At 44.9% G+C, this 17,515-nt stretch overlaps 2 protein-coding genes across 6 annotated transcripts in view; one reads left to right on the top strand and one right to left on the bottom strand.

The window, feature by feature from the left end:
* The window catches only part of LOC123956477 (low-density lipoprotein receptor-related protein 1-like), a 101,521-nt gene that overhangs the window by 76,122 nt on the left and 7,884 nt on the right, over positions 1-17,515 (top strand). Inside the window, exons 37-70 of one of the 2 annotated variants that reach the window (XM_046028685.1) lie at positions 147-276; positions 423-549; positions 652-803; positions 939-1,063; positions 1,304-1,678; positions 5,884-6,073; positions 6,183-6,387; positions 6,587-6,779; positions 9,180-9,305; positions 9,518-9,646; positions 9,728-9,847; positions 9,959-10,072; positions 10,180-10,338; positions 10,579-10,701; positions 10,800-10,916; positions 11,318-11,446; positions 11,530-11,652; positions 11,782-11,922; positions 12,290-12,477; positions 12,560-12,743; positions 12,820-12,905; positions 13,014-13,133; positions 13,335-13,522; positions 13,774-13,979; positions 14,063-14,251; positions 14,365-14,513; positions 14,607-14,700; positions 14,810-14,926; positions 15,099-15,218; positions 15,806-15,928; positions 16,147-16,269; positions 16,362-16,478; positions 17,184-17,290; positions 17,379-17,511. In XM_046028685.1, the coding sequence (XP_045884641.1) occupies positions 147-276; positions 423-549; positions 652-803; positions 939-1,063; positions 1,304-1,678; positions 5,884-6,073; positions 6,183-6,387; positions 6,587-6,779; positions 9,180-9,305; positions 9,518-9,646; positions 9,728-9,847; positions 9,959-10,072; positions 10,180-10,338; positions 10,579-10,701; positions 10,800-10,916; positions 11,318-11,446; positions 11,530-11,652; positions 11,782-11,922; positions 12,290-12,477; positions 12,560-12,743; positions 12,820-12,905; positions 13,014-13,133; positions 13,335-13,522; positions 13,774-13,979; positions 14,063-14,251; positions 14,365-14,513; positions 14,607-14,700; positions 14,810-14,926; positions 15,099-15,218; positions 15,806-15,928; positions 16,147-16,269; positions 16,362-16,478; positions 17,184-17,290; positions 17,379-17,511 (5,022 nt within the window). Of the gene's footprint in view, positions 1-146; positions 277-422; positions 550-651; positions 804-938; positions 1,064-1,303; positions 1,679-5,883; positions 6,074-6,182; positions 6,388-6,586; positions 6,780-9,179; positions 9,306-9,517; positions 9,647-9,727; positions 9,848-9,958; positions 10,073-10,179; positions 10,339-10,578; positions 10,702-10,799; positions 10,917-11,317; positions 11,447-11,529; positions 11,653-11,781; positions 11,923-12,289; positions 12,478-12,559; positions 12,744-12,819; positions 12,906-13,013; positions 13,134-13,334; positions 13,523-13,773; positions 13,980-14,062; positions 14,252-14,364; positions 14,514-14,606; positions 14,701-14,809; positions 14,927-15,098; positions 15,219-15,805; positions 15,929-16,146; positions 16,273-16,361; positions 16,479-17,183; positions 17,291-17,378; positions 17,512-17,515 lie in introns of both variants that reach the window. The other variant, XM_046028684.1, reaches the window with a different exon arrangement.
* Positions 2,369-4,425, bottom strand: LOC123956479 (delta-type opioid receptor-like). 4 transcript variants are annotated; one of them, XM_046028687.1, is made up of 2 exons: positions 4,036-4,425; positions 2,369-3,757 (listed from the first exon to the last, which is right to left on the bottom strand). In XM_046028687.1, the coding sequence occupies exon 2, from the start codon at positions 3,714-3,716 to the stop codon at positions 2,685-2,687; it is 1,032 nt and encodes a 343-aa protein (XP_045884643.1). In that variant the 5' UTR covers positions 3,717-3,757; positions 4,036-4,425; the 3' UTR covers positions 2,369-2,684. The 4 variants fall into 4 exon arrangements, with proteins under 4 accessions (XP_045884643.1, XP_045884644.1, XP_045884642.1 ...); XM_046028688.1 differs by having other exon boundaries at positions 2,369-3,754; XM_046028686.1 differs by having other exon boundaries at positions 4,231-4,425.

Raw genomic sequence — 17,515 nt, 5'->3', positions numbered from 1 at the left:
GAATAATTAATTTCTTAGGTCAATTAATGTAACTTTAAGTACCAAAAAAGGTCAGACAGGGCACATATCTGCATCACTATACATGCAGCACATGCACATGCTCAGATCTGCCAGAACCTCACAGTTTCCCACTCCGTCCTACACAGGAAACATCTACTGGACGGACCAAGGCTTTGATGTGATTGAGGTGGCTAGACTGAATGGCTCCTTCCGCTATGTGGTGATCTCCCAGGGCCTGGACAAGCCTCGTGCTATCACTGTCCACCCTGCGAAAGGGTGAGAGGAAACAACAATACTGGGCCTATCTCCAATTAATACTGCAGCTGTCTTTAGTTTCTGTAATTTATCTCTTTATAGATTACTGAGGAGGTTATGTCTGTGCTTTGCTGTGTTTGTGTGTGTGTATGTGTGTGTGTGTGTAGCTACCTGTTCTGGACAGAGTGGGGCCAGTACCCCCGTATTGAACGGTCTCGCCTGGATGGCTCTCAGAGGGCTATCCTGGTCAATGCCAGTATCAGCTGGCCCAACGGCATCTCTGTTGACTATGAGGTGCAGTATAACCAACCATTCTGGCATTTATATCATAATGCTACAGGGTAGACAGTGGACATCACAGCATTATCTCAACCATTACTGTCTGGGCATGTGTAGGAGAGTCTGCTGTACTGGTGTGATGCCAGGACGGACAAGATTGAGCGCATCAACCTGGAGACTGGAGAGAACAGGGAAGTGGTGCTGGCCAGCAACAACATGGACATGTTCTCTGTGTCTGTGTTTGAGAGCTACATCTACTGGAGTGACAGGTCAGATATACCCCCATCAGTTTTACTTGTTCTCACTTTGGGATGATTTGTGAGGGATATTTGCCCACAGTTGTAATATTTTTCTCATCTGCAAGCTTCAAACACTATTTAATTTTTTTGTCTGCTTTGAACCAGGACGCATGCTAATGGCTCCATAAAGAGAGGCAGCAAGGACAATGCCACAGACTCTGTGTCTCTGAGGACGGGTATTGGGGTGCAGCTCAAAGACATCAAGGTTTTCAACAGGGCCAGGCAGCAAGGTTAGCATCGGTGTGTTTATTTTAAAACTGTAAAATGTCTGCTTTACATGCGAAAGCTGAGCATTGTTCAAGGTATTTGTATTTCTGTTAAATAAATACTTAATTAACTACTTCATAAATGTCACATAACACTTACATCTATCATGTTACAGTGCATTTATTTTGTGCAATTCCATTTTTAAATTAAAAAAATTGAATTGTAGATGATAATTATTTCATGGATTTCATGTCTGTGTACAGGAACAAACGTGTGCAAAGACAACAATGGCGGGTGTCAGCAGCTTTGCCTTTACCGTGGCAACGGACAGCGTACATGTGCCTGTGCCCACGGCATGCTGGCTGAAGACGGCAGCAGCTGCCGTGACTATGATGGCTACCTGCTCTACTCAGAGCGCACCATATTGAAGAGTGTCCACCTGTCAGACGAAAACAACCTGAATGCACCAATTAAACCATTCGAGGACCCCGAGCACATGAAGAATGTCATTGCACTCACTTTTGATTACAGAGGAGGTGGAGGAAAGGGCGCTAACCGTATCTTCTTCAGTGATATCCACTTCGGCAACATCCAGCAGATCAGTGATGATGGATCCGACCGCAAGACCGTGGTAGAGAGTAAGTATTCCTACATCTTTAGTTCGTCAGCCTTTTGGCCTCCAGACAGTTTATTTCCTGGTTTATCTACAGTGTACTGTCATAAGTCAAGAGTCACATCAGACCTCCTAGTGAGAAATCTTGGAGAGGAAAACAGCTGGAGTTCCCAAAAAAACACTCCTACTGATCTTACACAACCAGTAAGCTTTTATTCTGAATGTGTAGCGAAACTAGAAACAAAAAAAGAAAGATTTTAATTATGTTTTCAGGTTGTCCATCCGTCAGTCTGTCCCATTATCATAAACGCAGTATCTCAGGAACACCTGGAATTTTGCACAATCATCCACTTGGACAGACGGATGAGCTGATTTGAGCTGAGGCTCATTGTGACCTCATGTCCATCCCCTTCTCAAGAATGTGAAATCTCAGGAACGCCTGGAAAGAATTTCTTCAAATTTGGCATAAAATCAAGGATGTGCTGATTAGAATTTGGTTGTCAAAGGTCAAGGTCCATGGTTCAAGAATTGATAACTATATTTTACAGTTGGATGGATAATGAATTGGTGACACTTTTAACTCAAAGGTGAAGATCACTGTGACCTCAAAATGACCTTACCAAACACGTTTTTTGTTTTTTATAATTCTGACATTTCATACAGATGTTTAACAGGATACAACATAGAAGTGAGGACATGTTTTACCCAAAAGGTCCATGGTCAACTTTTTTAATCCATTATTTAACACCATAACTCAGGAGCAGAAGGGGAGATTGTGACCATACAGATAGACCTTCATTCACTTTATCTCAGCACAACAAAACACAGGTGCGCTGTTAATGTTTTACCAAAGTGCCTTTACTTCAAACTGTTTTACAAGGAATGCATGATTCAGGATTGTCCACTTGATCTTCTTGTACAATATCCAGACAACCAGTTAATGTTAAGAAACAAATATGTTGAATTGTCTGTTGTTTTAAGTGCTGTCTGTTGCTTTGTTAAGTAGGTGATAGTTGTTGATAGTAATACTGTCAGGCAGCAGCCATAGCCACACTCCCACTGGCTCTTTGCCCTCCCCCCTTGAACAACCTCAGTAGGTCTTCTCTGAACTTTTGGGACATCAGCACATAGAGGATTGGGTTCATCACTGTAGAGGAGGCCGCCATTAGGCGTGCAAACACGCTGAAAGGGCCATAACGTGGCGAGGCGCCTATGGCCCCTGAGCTTTCATCTGCCAATAAGGCCAGCGTCAGGCCATAGGACGGCAGCCAACATAGGGTAAAAGCCAGCACTAACATTGCCGACGTCTGGGTCACTTTGCTCTGGTAGCGCTCTACTTGGGGGGCCCTGCCGTCATGCTGACTTGCCCACAGAAAAATGTAGATTCTGCTGTACGCCACTGCAATGGTGACCAGTGGAAGCAAGAAAGCCACCAGGAAGTGGAACAATCCATAGATCAGCTGGTCGTGGTGGAACAGGAAAGCAAAGCAAGCGAGGCCATCATCGGCTCGGCGCTGGGTTCCCACAAAGCGAAAAACCAGCTGAGGAGTAGCCAGGCAGCAGGCCGGGACCCAGAGGAGCACAGCAGCTATGGACACCCGGCGAGTGGAGAGGAGACAGTAGGCTCTGGCAGGCTGCACCACTGTCAAATAGCGAGAGACAGCCAGCGTGGCAAGTGTAAAGACGCTGGCCGAGGAGCAGGCCGATCCCATGAAGCCCACCAGACGACACATGACGTCCCCAAATGGCCATTGCTGCATGGCTATGGACACAGTGTGGAAGGGAAGCATGGAGAGCAAAAGCAGGTCTGCAGCGCTCAGACCCAGCAGCAGGACGTCTGTTCCTGTGCCTGTCATGGAGCTTTGATGAGACTGTCCAATACGTCCCAACCCCCTTCTCCGCCTTCTACATAGGATCACCATCACCATTGTGTGCCCGCCAACTCCCAGCATCAGAATCAGTGCATCTAAAATCGGGACTAGGACCTGCTCCACATTGCCCAACCCAGTGTGACTGCTGTTCCCCAGCAGATCCACTGAACGTGTAGAGTTCCACAGCAACATCCTGTCTTCAGTTATGGAGATGTCTTCCGGTCATACTGCTACTGTTAAAACGCAGTTTGCTTTTGGTTAGGTCAAATATGCTCAAGCCGCCATAAAACTACTGATAATACATGTGGGAATGATTACTCATGCTGTGGGTCAATAGCAGTTTACTTAGAAATAACATCACACAGAGTTCTAATCATTTCCTATGGTTGATGGTACAATTTACCAACAAAAAAAGGCTAATAATGGATGTTAAATACATGAATAAATACATCTACACACATTACACATGACACCGCCTCTTAAAATTGTTTTTTAAAACACATTTAGAGACCTGTATGTGAATCAAGCCATTCCAGTCCTTGTAATCAGCCCCTCCTCTGATTGGATAGGTGTGGTAAAAGTGAGTGAAATAACATCAGACCCCTCCAGTGAAGTCAAGACACTCTGGGGTTTTCATCCCCTCCCCCTGGATTTTGTTAAGAGCACCCAAGTGCTAAATGCTGTAGATTGTGTGATTTCCTGTCACCTCAGAGCAGGTGGCTATTCCATGTGACATCTCAATCAGGCCCCTGTGCTCAGCAATCCACAATCAGCCGTACTCCTGCCTTCAAGGAATGGATCTCCTGAGAAACACAGTTCTAGCAGAGGAGGAAAAAATCGAGGCGAATAGCTCAAGAGTAAGAGAGGATGAAACCAAGTAAACGGCAGGTGAACTCTGGACTGATTATCATAGAGCAGGCGAGAGATGGGCTGGCCTGCTCGCTGTGGGAGGGCCCGTTGAAGCCAAACAAAGTTTTTCCCAGGGTCCAGTGTTTCAGTAAATATTCTGAAAGGATTTGTAATTTTTTAGAATTGTTGTCCCTGCACACACATATACAGAACAAACAGATATGGTATATACACAGAGAGACCAAGTGAAATAGTGTTTGCCTTCAGAAATCAGGGTAATTATTGACTGCCTGCGTGATAGCAAGCGCTGAACTGCTATCACACCTACTGCAAATAACTGCAATAAAAATCTATCAGTGTCAGCATTACCAGCTGAGCTATAAATTCAGCTCATCTGTATTATTGTAAAAAACAAGCGAAAACGTACAGAAACCCAGATAGGCTTAGGTCAACAATGTGAAGATAAACAGAACTGAAAAGCAAGAATTTGGGTAGGGGGTGCTGCAGGCTAGAGATTTACAATTCATTAACAGCACTAAAGAAAGAGGAAATAGGGGTGAATGGATTTCATGTTGGTCCTCATCGATTTTTAGGGCATTGATTTATGAGCACGAGAAGCAGAGGGGAGTTGTTTTTTTTGCCTTGGCATTCCTTTGCTCAGCTCTCCAGTTGCTTTGCTTCATTCACAGTCTCCTAGCATGAGCCAGACAAATGTTGATTCGTGCCCGTGCTGTAACACTGGAGATGTTGAGGTGTAGTGTTAAGTGTCCCACCTGGTGGTGAACCTCACTGATCCTCCGGCCCCAAGTTGTGACAGAGTGAGATCTTATCCAGCCCAGGAAAAGGCTGCTGTAATCATTAGGCCTGCACTGTTTCACTGCAATAACAGTAACAAGAAGGCAACTATTACCAATTATTTGGCATTGGAGTGATCTGATGTGTGGCTGTTTTCAGATGTACTCTTCCTAAAGTAGCAGCTGTTCTCTATCTGCAGCTACAGAACTTTGTGTTCCTCCATCCTTGGCTGACTCTTGTCTGTCCTCTGGCCCCTGTGCAGGCAAGGAGCTCACAACCTCTTACTCATTTCAAGGCTGTGCGGCCGAAAAAATTACTTTTTACTCCTCATGTGTTGATGAGGTAGTGCGATGGAAAGTAATAGCTTGCCGGCAACTGTTATGGTGACCTTTTTAGTGAGCTATTTGTTGGATAAAAGCCTCAAATCACACTGTGTTCTTGGTCATTAATACCAAGCTGTCATGTCCGTAGCCCTGACTCTGTGCTGCCACATAGCAGTCTGCCAGTACTGAGCTGCTGCCAGACAGTCCACACTTGGCCTTTTAACATAGTACTGGGATTGACGTACTTGTTTTCCTTTCCCTCGTTTCTTTTCTGTCTTCTCCCCCTTTGTGGTTTAATGTCTGTCTGTTCTTTTTCTTTTCCCCTTTTTCTGCTCTTTTATGTATCCATCTTCCCTTCCCCCTCTTCTCTTGATTCCTTCATTCTTTTTTAGATGTCGGCTCGGTGGAGGGCTTGGCATACCACAGGGGGTGGGATATGTTGTACTGGACCAGCTACACCACCTCAACCATCACCCGCCACACTGTGGATCAGAACCGCTGGGGCGCTGTTGACAGGCACACTGTGGTCTCCATGTCAGGAGATGATCACCCCAGAGCCTTTGTCCTTGACGAGTGTCAGAGGTTAGAACTAATGCATTCGTTCATTCATTTCATGCTATTTTGCATGTATTCCTAATTATGTTAGAAATTTCTGCACACTCACATTACTGATTCCTACTCTCTCCTGCAGCCTCATGTTTTGGACTAACTGGAATGAGCAGTCTCCCAGTATCATGCGTGCCACACTGACTGGCGCCAACGTCATTGTGATCATTGGCAATGACATCCGAACCCCTAACGGCCTGGCCATAGACCACCGCGCTGAAAAACTTTATTTCTCTGACGCCACACTTGACAAGATAGAGCGCTGCGAGTATGACGGAAGTCGTCGCTATGTGAGTGACATACACACTGGCATGCAGCCACACACAGCACACGTCATGCCGCATAATGAAAATATTTGTCCTGCAGAATGATTGTATCATGGAGTTACCTAAAAACAGCCGTCAGTTTGTTTATCCTTCCAAGTTTGATGCAAGGCTGGAAGTGTATGAGTGTATGAGGTCATGACTGTGGTGGTGCTTCCCCCTACAGGTGGTGTTGAAGAATGAGCCAGTCCATCCATTTGGCCTGGCTGTGTACGGGGACTACATCTTCTGGACTGACTGGGTGAGGAGGGCTGTGCTTCGGGCTGACAAATACACAGGCGGAGACATGAAGCTGCTGCGTGCTGACATACCTCAGCAGCCAATGGGTATCGTCGCAGTGGCCAACGACACCAATAGCTGTGAGTTTTTGAGTGAGGGATCTACAGTAGGCTGTTTGTGTTTGTGTGTGTGTGTGTGTGTGTGTGTGTTGTGACATTACTGGTCTCTATAGTGAGACTTTGAGGGGAAGTATTTTTGAAGTACATAACATGTAGGACTGAGTGATAAAATCCTTAAACACGGTGCAACTTTTTATCCTGTATGAATGGATATTGCGATTTTTTGTACATTACCTGGGAAATAAAGGATAAAATACAGGATAAAATACGTATACAAGAATGCCCATTTTTGGCTAATCCTGCAAATTAAATACATGTCGATGTAATTAAGGTATAACAAAATCTCTGGCATTTGGCAAATGTATGTCATCTTATAGTGCACTACAGTACAGCACATAGTTTCAAATTGTAAAATATATAAACACTTTTTTACATTTATGATAAGTTATGTACAACATGAGGTAATATCTTCAAATTTCATCGTTTCTTCCGATTATCGTTTCTTAGTGATTACATCAGGGTAGGGTTAATTTTGTCAGCCTTTTTAAAATTTAGCCTTAGTCTTAGTCTCAGTCCTGTGTCAAATGTCCTTGTTAGGCCGACTCTGATTCTTACTGCTGAATCATTAATAGCTGCAAGCATGTAGGTCTGGGGCTGACGTTGAAAGTATCAGGCATGTTTGTTTTATTATCATAATAATTATTGTTATTATCAGATGTAGCCATTTTGCTACAATAACTCTTCTCAGCTGTGACTGTGTTCGCTACCTGACCTTTCTGTTCTCCGTGAGAGGAAAGAATTTAGAAAGTTGCGTGGCGCTGCGTGGAGCCCCCATGGCTCATGTGTAATATTCATCCAGCCAGAGGGAACGATCACGAACAGTTCACAACGTGTCGGTCGTGCTAGCGTCACAACCCGTTCCGGAGAGGGAGTGGGGCGGACCAGAAACAGGAGATCGTGAAGCGACTGGCCCGATGAGTACAGTCAGGTGATAGTTCCCTCTGGCTGGATGAAGTCTGACGCTCCGCATGATCCATGATGATAGAGAAATATAGAGATTAATGGCAATAAAGCATGCTATTAATATTTTAGAGACCCCCCAAAATATCACAAATCATGCTTTTATAGGGGAGCTCCCCCTGGCTCTCCAGTTCTCACCCTGAACCACATTGCTTGCCGTCCCATATAATTAGGCGCTCTGTTTTTTTTTGTCCACCTCACTGTATTTGAAATGGGACCAAATATCTAAGCGCCTCTTTCCCTTAGCATCTCCATAGCATCCTCCACCGTACAGTAGCGTTTTCCTCGTGCACCAGGCATCGCCCCGGTCGCCCAGCATTCAAAGTACAGGAAGAAAAAAATACTTCTGAATGAACACTGTTGAAGTGAAAATTTAGAGAGAGAAAATATGGCCTGTGATATTTGATCTCCTCATTATACTGACAAAGAGAAAGAGAGATTTTATTAATGTTTTTATTATATGAATTACATTTTAGTCGCCTTTCGCCAACAATATTGCACATTAATATAGTCACAGTTAGCGTTTAAGGACATTGTCGCCGTCTCGTCTTCGTCTCATTTTAGTCAGGGAAAAAAAGGTTGTTGACAAATATATTTCATTTAGTTTCGTCTGACGAAAGTAACACTACATCAGGGCAGTAAGGTCATTACACATCAAACTAATTAACAGAAAAGTTTTAATTTATTCTTTTGTGTTACACTTGAACACTCACAAACACAAAACACATGATCAAAGATGTTTTTCTGCTCCAACAGAGCCGTTAATAAGGTGACAGAAGTAATCTAAGAGTGACACTGGAGCTGATGCGCTACAGACACTACCACAATGAGCCCACCTGTCATTCACAACCCCAACATCAGCTCTATATTACCACAGACACACACACACACACACACACACACACACACACACACACACACACACACACACACACACAAGTGCCGGCTGAATTGCTGTTCTTCACCTTTATCCTTCTTCTCCACCACTTTCTCCAACTCATCTTGTTCTCCGTCTCCTATTGTCTGTATCTTTTTAAATCAGTGCAGCCCTGCATTTTTTTCTCTCTCTCTCCCATATTGTCGACCATCTTCTCCCTCGAGCTGCCTCATTTAGTAAACTCTCTTGCGCTCCAATACCCACAGCGACCATACAAGCCGAGAGCCAGTGGTAATAGCTGCAAATCCCATTTAGATTGAGTCACATTGAATTATGCATTCAGTGGAGGCAGAGCCATTGCCACGTTCATGCAGGCGTATCTGTCTGCTGATGTGGATGTGTGTGTTTAGTATTTGCTTGTGTGTCAGGAATGTGGATTAGAAATTCTTAGCATGTGTGTGTGTGTGTCAATATGTGCAGGTTTGTGTGGTCAGCCTTCCCTAACTCTCCTCATCTCTGCATAGGTGAGTTCTCTCTGTGCCGCGTTAACAACGGAGGATGTCAGGACCTGTGTTTGCTGACCTCTGAGGGAAGGGTCAACTGCAGCTGCCGTGGCGACAGAAAGCTTTTGGATGACAACACCTGCATAGGTAATACAAGGCAGGGAATCATACAAACTATCGCAGAGAGGTGATACCGTAGAAATTTGTATGTATCTAAAAAGTTATCTTCTGCACACAGTTTTATTAAAATATTTTAATAAATATTTAATATATATTTTTGAATGAGCAGTGAAAATGTTCCTGCGTGCCTCGGGGTAAGCAACTCTTCCTAAGTGCATTTTTCTGTCTCGGTTTCACAGCCCTCAACACTACATGTAACAACATTGATGAGTTTGAGTGTGGCAATGGAGACTGTGTTAACTACACCCTGACTTGTGATGGCATGGCCCACTGCAAGGACAAGTCTGATGAGAAACAGTCATACTGTGGTGAGTGGAATCAGTTTTGCCCCTATTCTTGTTGTTGACGTTTGTAATTTGAGTCCGAATCATTTTCTGTCTGGTTCTCAGCCAACCGTGTGTGCAAGAAGGGCTACAGACGTTGCGTGAATGGCCGCTGTGTGGGGCATAGCTCCTGGTGCAACGGGCAGGACGACTGCGGAGACAATTCTGATGAAGTCTTCTGCAACAGTGAGTCTTGTCTCCTGATGAAACAAGTATTTTTCCCCCCGCATGCTGTCATATGACATTTTCAAATTATGTTCTGCCTAAACACCGTGTCTTTGTTTTGGTGTTTGTCAGCCACACTGTGCTCAGCCGATCAGTTCCAGTGCAGAGACGGAGGCTGCATCTCCAACTCCAGCAAGTGTAACCAGAAAGTGGACTGTGAGGATGCCAGTGATGAGATGAACTGCAGTAAGTTAAAATGATCAGATTCAGTCAGAATTACTAAATGTAATGGGACAAAAGGCAACACTTTCTCCCAGGCTACAGTATAAAGGAGCCCTTCTCTCTTTGTTAAGCTGCCACGGACTGTTCCAGTTACTTCCGTCTGGGAGTGAAAGGAGTGAAGGGAGTGACATTTCAGAAGTGCGAGTTCACCACACTTTGCTATGCCCCGTCGTGGCAGTGTGATGGAGCTAATGACTGTGGGGACTTCTCAGATGAAAGAAATTGCCCAGGTATTTTATCACCCTCAGACATACACATATTTTGTCACTGCTAGCTAGATTTACAAGTACTATTCAAGGAACATGTGAAATAATTATTTTTTTCACAGATGGATTAGAGTCCAATTTGGATTAATTCAAATGGAACAAAACCAAAACAACCAATGTTTTCATCCATTAAACTGTGGTTATGCTGGCTTAAATCCTTAATGTTTTCTTCTTTAACTTGCCACTTTTCTGTCCCTCTACCAGGGAGCGGGAAAACAAAGTGTCCTACGCCCTTCTTTGCCTGTCCTAGTGGACGCTGCATCCCCATGAGCTGGACTTGTGACAAGGAGAACGACTGTGAGAACGGCGCAGATGAGGTTCACTGTGGTAAGTTTAGAAACTGGGACCTAAACAAGCTGAAGTGCAACAGACCATTACTTTGTTTTGGTGCTTTGAACTTCATGCATGATTTCTGGGCCTTCTAGATAAATTCTGCTCAGCCTCTCAGTTTGAGTGCGCGAACCACCGCTGCATTCCCAACCGCTGGGTCTGTGATGGAGCGGATGACTGTGGTGACAACAGCGATGAGGACAGCAAGTGCAGTGAGTGTTAGCCACAAACCTTTAGTGAACACAAACACACGAACCATTAGTGCTCACACATACAGCACCTTTGGACAGGAGATTTCTGTGGGGAAATGTGAACATGCATGACATTCTCAAACTTGGAGGAATCCTCTCATTTGTGGAAATTGTGATACTCTTTTAGCTAGAGCTTTAGTCTGCATGCACGTCATCTATTTTGCGTGGTAACTCTGCACAATATTGGCAAAAACATTGCCATGGATGCAAAGAATTTTAACTTCACAGTTTCAATTCTGCCTTTGAAAAATTCCAAAAATATAATTATGTGATTGTGTTCGGGAATTCACAGCATATTCACAAATGTTCGTGGCAACAAAAGGCATCCAAATCATCTGCAGTAACCTTTCTATGCAACACAGAGACCAAAACCTGCAGTCCCGAGGCATTCCAATGTCCTGGATCACAGAAGTGTATCCCTCAGCGTTGGAAGTGTGACGGAGACAAAGACTGTAGTGATGGGGCTGACGAGAGCGTCAAAGCTGGCTGTGGTGAGTGCAGGCTGATGGTAAAAAAAAACCATTTTAATAACCCAGAAAGAAAAGCCATAAAACATTGTTTTTTTATGTCTCAGTGTTCAACAACACGTGCAGCAGCAATGAGTTCATGTGCCAGAACCGGCAGTGCATCCCCAAGCACTTTGTGTGTGACCATGACAGCGACTGCAGCGACGGCTCAGATGAGTCCCAGGAGTGTGGTGAGTGGAAACATGACCTCTTATTCCCGATGGGGCAATTTAAGAAAAAAAAAAAAGACTATCTCCTCCCGCTCTTGCTCTTGGTTTAAACATAGAGTTAAACTCTCCTCCTGTTGTTTCTTGCTGCAGAATATCCGACATGTGGACCCAATGAGTTCCGCTGTGCCAACGGACGCTGCCTCATCCAGAGTTCGTGGGAGTGTGATGGAGACTTTGACTGCCATGACCACTCAGACGAAGCCCCCAAGAACCCACACTGCAATGGTCCAGGTTAGACCCCCACATTCACTCCAGAGACACATTAACTTAGTACTTTAATTGACATCAGTGTGATGTGGCGGTGTGATTTAAAATTTAAAATGCAGCCAAGATAAAGGACAAACATTATAGCACAAACAGCATATGAGCAGTACAGAAAGTAAACGTGGAGAAGGCATATCCTGTATGTGTACGTATGTTAATGCACATAAAGTGAATATGACACCAATACGTGTTATTATCTTTGTGGCAATTTGAAAGCACTCTCAACAGTCGTTAGTGACATTAATTCCTGAGGCTCTGATTTATCAGAGCACTAATTGAAATGAAATTTTCTCCCTATTTGTTTCTCATTCCATTTCTTTCTCTCATGGAATAGAGAAGAAATGCAACGACACCACGTACGCCTGCAATAATGGCAACTGTGTCAACGAGACATTGCTCTGTGACCATAAGGACGACTGTGGCGATGGCTCAGACGAGCTGAACTGCTTTATTAACGAGTGCCTGAACAGCAAGCTGAGCGGCTGCTCCCAGCTCTGCGAAGACCTTAAAATCGGCTTCAAAGTAAGTGAACGCCATGAAATTCTGACCTGAGTCTGCAGCATGCAGTGTCGCTTTACCTGCTCTGTGCTTTTCGTCCTCACAGTGCAGATGCCACCCTGGCTTCCATCTGAAAGATGACGGGAAGACTTGTGTCGACATAGATGAGTGCACAACCACCTATCCCTGCACGCAGCGTTGCATCAACACACACGGCAGCTTCCACTGCCTGTGTGTGGAGGGTTTCCAGCTTAGCCCCGAAAATCCCACCATATGCAAATCCACCTCTGGTAGGAGACATGACGAGATTAATAACATTCAGGAAGTGTTTACAGTAAATCCACTCACATGTCTTCCTCCCTGCAGATGAGGAACCCTTCCTGATCTTTGCCAACCGCTACTATCTGAGGAAGCTCAATTTAGATGGTTCCAACTACACACTCCTCAAACAGGTGAGACTTGCAAATACAGTACATCCCTTTGAAGCGCTTAAATCCTGCAAACTATTCTGCAGAGGTTTATTTCCGTCCCAGACTAATGCAGCTCCTGTGCTTTGACAGGGCTTGAACAATGCTGTGGCTCTGGACTTCGACTATCGCCAGCAGATGATTTACTGGACAGACGTAACCACCCAGGGCAGCATGATCCGACGCATGCACATCAATGGCAGCGATGTTCAGGTCAGTGTGGCAGCGTCGTGATGAAGGGAAGATAGCGGACAGTGAAATGTGCTTCTTGGTTTCAACATAAAACCAGCATTTAAAATGATTAACTAATCTTCATTTGTATGCGTGTGCAGTGAATGCCCAGAAAAGAAAAAATTAACTTCATCGCTGTGAGGCACAGATTCCGAAAGTATTCACTGCCTGCTCATTTGTTAGGTCCTTCATCGCACATCACTCAGCAACCCAGACGGTCTGGCAGTCGACTGGGTGGGAGGAAACCTGTACTGGTGCGATAAGGGAAGGGACACTATCGAGGTGTCAAAGCTGAATGGAGCGTACCGGACAGTTCTGGTCAACAGCGGCCTGAGAGAGCCACGTGCTGTGGCTGTGGACGTACGCTATGGGTAAGAGTGACATGACAAAACTTAGTTTTAAAAAAAGTTTTCGGATGTGTTCGGATGCCAGATGGGTGGCATTTATTTACTGCAAAGTTAAACTACCTACTGACTTTTAAGTTCTGTAATTTTACGTGATTTTGCTATGTGTTGAAATCATTGTTTTAGTTAACAACCACAAGACATCCAAAAGCTAGTTGGGGTTAAATTCTGATTTGTTATGGCCAATAAACCTAACTAATCCAGCACATCCTTGCCAGGTACTTATACTGGTCAGACTGGGGTGACAGCCCCCACATAGGGAGGATTGGGATGGATGGCACCAACAGGAGTGTCATTGTGGAGGATAAGATCACCTGGCCTAATGGCCTGACGCTGGACTTTGTCAACGACCGCATCTACTGGGCCGACGCTCGAGAGGACTACATTGCATTTGCCAGCCTGGATGGAACCAACAGACACACAAGTAACACACGCAGAAGCTCAGTTGGTGTGTCGTGGACTTTTCCAGCCGTTGTTACTAACTTATTTTTCTTTGTACCCCTGTAGTTCTGGTTCAGGATATCCCCCACATCTTTGCAATGACTCTGTTTGAGGAGTACATCTACTGGACAGACTGGGAGACAAAGTCCATCAACAGAGCTCATAAAACCCTGGGAACGAACAAGACCGTCCTGATCAGCACCTTGCACAGGCCAATGGATGTCCATATTTACCACCCATACCGCCAGCCTGAAGGTAAAACCAGGTCACCCGTCAATCACATCCACATGTAAATCTTCACCTGTGTCCTGGTCCCTGTCTGATCTGCCCTTAATTCTACTTTTATGTATATTTTCCTTGTTCTTCAGTGGCCGGCCACCCATGCCAAGACAACAATGGAGGCTGCAGTAACCTGTGTCTGCTCTCACCTGGAGGGGGCTACAAGTGTGCCTGTCCCACTAACTTTTATCTGGCAGCCGATGGCAGACAGTGCTTGTCCAACTGCACTGCAAGTCAGGTGAGCTAGCCTGGTGCTGTTGTTTTAGACATTTACCATAGTAACACATTATTAATACGAGAACATAAATCTATTTCTCGTCCATCCTTTCAGTTTGTTTGCAAAAATGACAAGTGCATTCCATTCTGGTGGAAGTGTGACACTGAAGATGACTGTGGGGACCACTCAGATGAGCCTGCAGACTGCCGTGAGTGATGATTGCGGCCTGACTTCAATACGTTACAATAATATTTCATTGTTGCAGCATATAACCTTCTTTGTTCTGGTTAATAATGTGCTGTGTTTTGCCACTATAGCTGACTTTAAGTGCAGACCAGGCCAGTTTCAGTGTGGTACAGGCATCTGCACCAACCCAGCCTACATCTGTGATGGAGACAATGACTGCCAAGACAACTCTGATGAGGCCAATTGCGGTACAATTCAATTCAGTTCAATTTGACTTATGTAGCGCCTATACATAGAAGTTTTCTCATTACACTTATATATAGAGCAGTTTTAGACCAGCATTTAAATCTTTTTGCTTAGTTGTACCTCTAATAACCTATATCTGCTGTTAACCACTTATTGTTGTCTTTCTGTTTCCAGACATCCATGTTTGCCTGCCAAGTCAGTTTAAATGTAGCCACCCAAGTCGCTGCATCCCTGGCATCTTCCGTTGCAATGGACAGGACAACTGTGGAGAGGGAGAGGATGAGAAAGACTGTCGTGAGTCTAATTGCCCTTCTAGTTCCCTTAAGCCTTCTGTTATTTTTACATTTTTGCCCTCCTAGTGGCAGTGCCTAAGGGAGTCGATCTGCAATAAGTAACAGAAGGACAAGAAATCTCCTTGAACCCTACTGTTTGCAGTGACCCCCTGACTTTTCCTCTATCGCCTTAAGCCACAGTTTCCACTTACATATACTCTATCTCAAAAATCAAAACAGCAGATAGGAAATTGCTGAACACTTTCACGCTCCCCAGAGGATCTCTGTCCAATTTGACCTTTCTTTTAGCAATGCCCTTAGGCCAAATTATGTTTCATAATGTAATTGCCATGACATTTGCTGAGCACATTCATCCTCCACAGAGGGAGATTACATGAACTGTATGTCATGCCATCCTAAGGTCAAAATTTACATTTTAGCTCCTTTACCCGCAAGGCTGTAAGAATAGCAAAATCACCATCTTATGATGTAATGAATGTTGCAGTCTCTAGGGGCCAATGGCAGGGCTTTAGCATGCCATTTGAGGATTTTGTGATTAGGTAGCGATTCTTCTGTATTCAGTGGAGTATCCGTCTGTCTCTTGTGCAGCGGAAGTGACATGTGCCCCCAACCAGTTCCAGTGTGCGATCACCAAGCGCTGTATCCCACGGGTGTGGGTGTGTGACAGGGACAATGACTGTGTGGACGGATCTGACGAGCCTGCCAACTGCAGTAAGATACACCTCATTATTACTGTAAAAAACAACCCCTCTGCTTAAGAAAGAAGTCTCCTCTACAGCATGGACATGGTTCTTGAATTTTTCAACATTAATAAGAACACTATTATCTCTTTGTGATCAGTTAATTCTGTTACAGAAACAGAGTGAGCACGCCTTTATTCCCATACCTAGTGTCAACATGTCTAATCCATTAAATCCTCTCTATTGCAGCTCAAATGACATGTGGAGTGGATGAGTTCCGCTGTAAGGACTCGGGGCGCTGCATCCCGGCACGTTGGAAGTGTGACGGAGAAGATGACTGCGGAGACGCTTCAGATGAACCCAAGGAAGAGTGTGGTAAGGACAGAGTGGTAGATGGAGAAAGAAAGGAAAGAAAGTTGGTAATAGGGCCATGCTTTTGCTTATGATGTCTGTTTGGTGCTCAGATGAGCGGACATGTGAACCTTACCAGTTCCGCTGTAAGAACAACCGCTGCGTGCCAGGCCGCTGGCAATGTGACTACGACAACGACTGTGGGGACAACTCCGACGAAGACAAGTGTGGTAGGTTCCCTTCTGTTTTTCTGCAGCCAAAACCACAGCTCACTGTCTGTGTGAAAACAATGACTTATTATGTGATATGAGCTCTACTGTAAGCAGACTGCTCAGATGCAGTGGGTTATTGTGGTAAGCAATGCACCACCTTTCACTGTGTGTTTGTCTGTTATATTTACTCAACTACACCCATGGTTGAGAGACTTTGATTTCTTTTTGCATTAATTAGTTCTGTGGCCATTTGCACATCTCACATCATCTCATGTCTATTTTGCATTTCACACTGGCCTGTTGATGTGAGCCAGAGGTAGGTGTTTTCACAGTTTCAGCTCAACCATCCACGACCTCAGCTTACCCAATCCTCTATGTTCCCCCCAGCTTGTTTTTCTTGTTTTTTTTGTCTTGTCCTGTGAGCCTTTTCCATCCTACTACCTCCTCCAGCTCCTCCACTATGTATAGCGCAAAATGTTGTACCATTCCCACCTCTGTGCCCCATGAGTCAATCCTGTGCTATGAATTATGAGCTTTATTTTATCCGTGTACGTCTGGCTCTCAACAGAGCACCCTGTATTATTTTTTGCTGTCTGCTCTATTCCCACCTTTCTCTTCTCTTTTCCTTTCCCTTAACGCCTCTCCTTGCTCCTTGCCTCAGCTCACTGTTCCGGCTTTATTATCAGCTCTCATCCTTCTAAGCTTTCTTCTCTCTGACCTCAGTGCCTCGTCAGTGCTCGGAGAGCGAATTTTCCTGCACAAACGGCCGTTGCATCGCCGGACGCTGGAAGTGCGATGGGGACCACGATTGCGCTGATGGGTCAGATGAGGTATCGCCCAACGCATTTCCTCCCTCATTAACAATCTGCTTTGACCAAACAGGGGCACTAACGAATATAATTCTTTGTTTTGGTTCAGAATGGCTGTGATGTGAAGTGTGACAGTGATCAGTTCCAATGCAAAAATGGCCATTGCATCCCCATCCGCTGGCGCTGTGATGCTGACGCAGACTGCAAGGACGGCAGTGATGAGGAGAAATGTGACAGTGGTGGTAA

Source organism: Micropterus dolomieu, linkage group LG18, assembly GCF_021292245.1.
Source record: "Micropterus dolomieu isolate WLL.071019.BEF.003 ecotype Adirondacks linkage group LG18, ASM2129224v1, whole genome shotgun sequence".
NCBI classification, from domain to species: domain Eukaryota; kingdom Metazoa; phylum Chordata; class Actinopteri; order Centrarchiformes; family Centrarchidae; genus Micropterus; species Micropterus dolomieu.
This window is presented reverse-complemented; position numbering and strand designations above follow the sequence as displayed.

Bases quoted from the DNA above. Each gene is read 5' to 3' on its own strand.
- LOC123956479 (XM_046028687.1), bottom strand. From the start codon at position 3,716: ATGTTGCTGTGGAACTCTACACGTTCAGTGGATCTGCTGGGGAACAGC.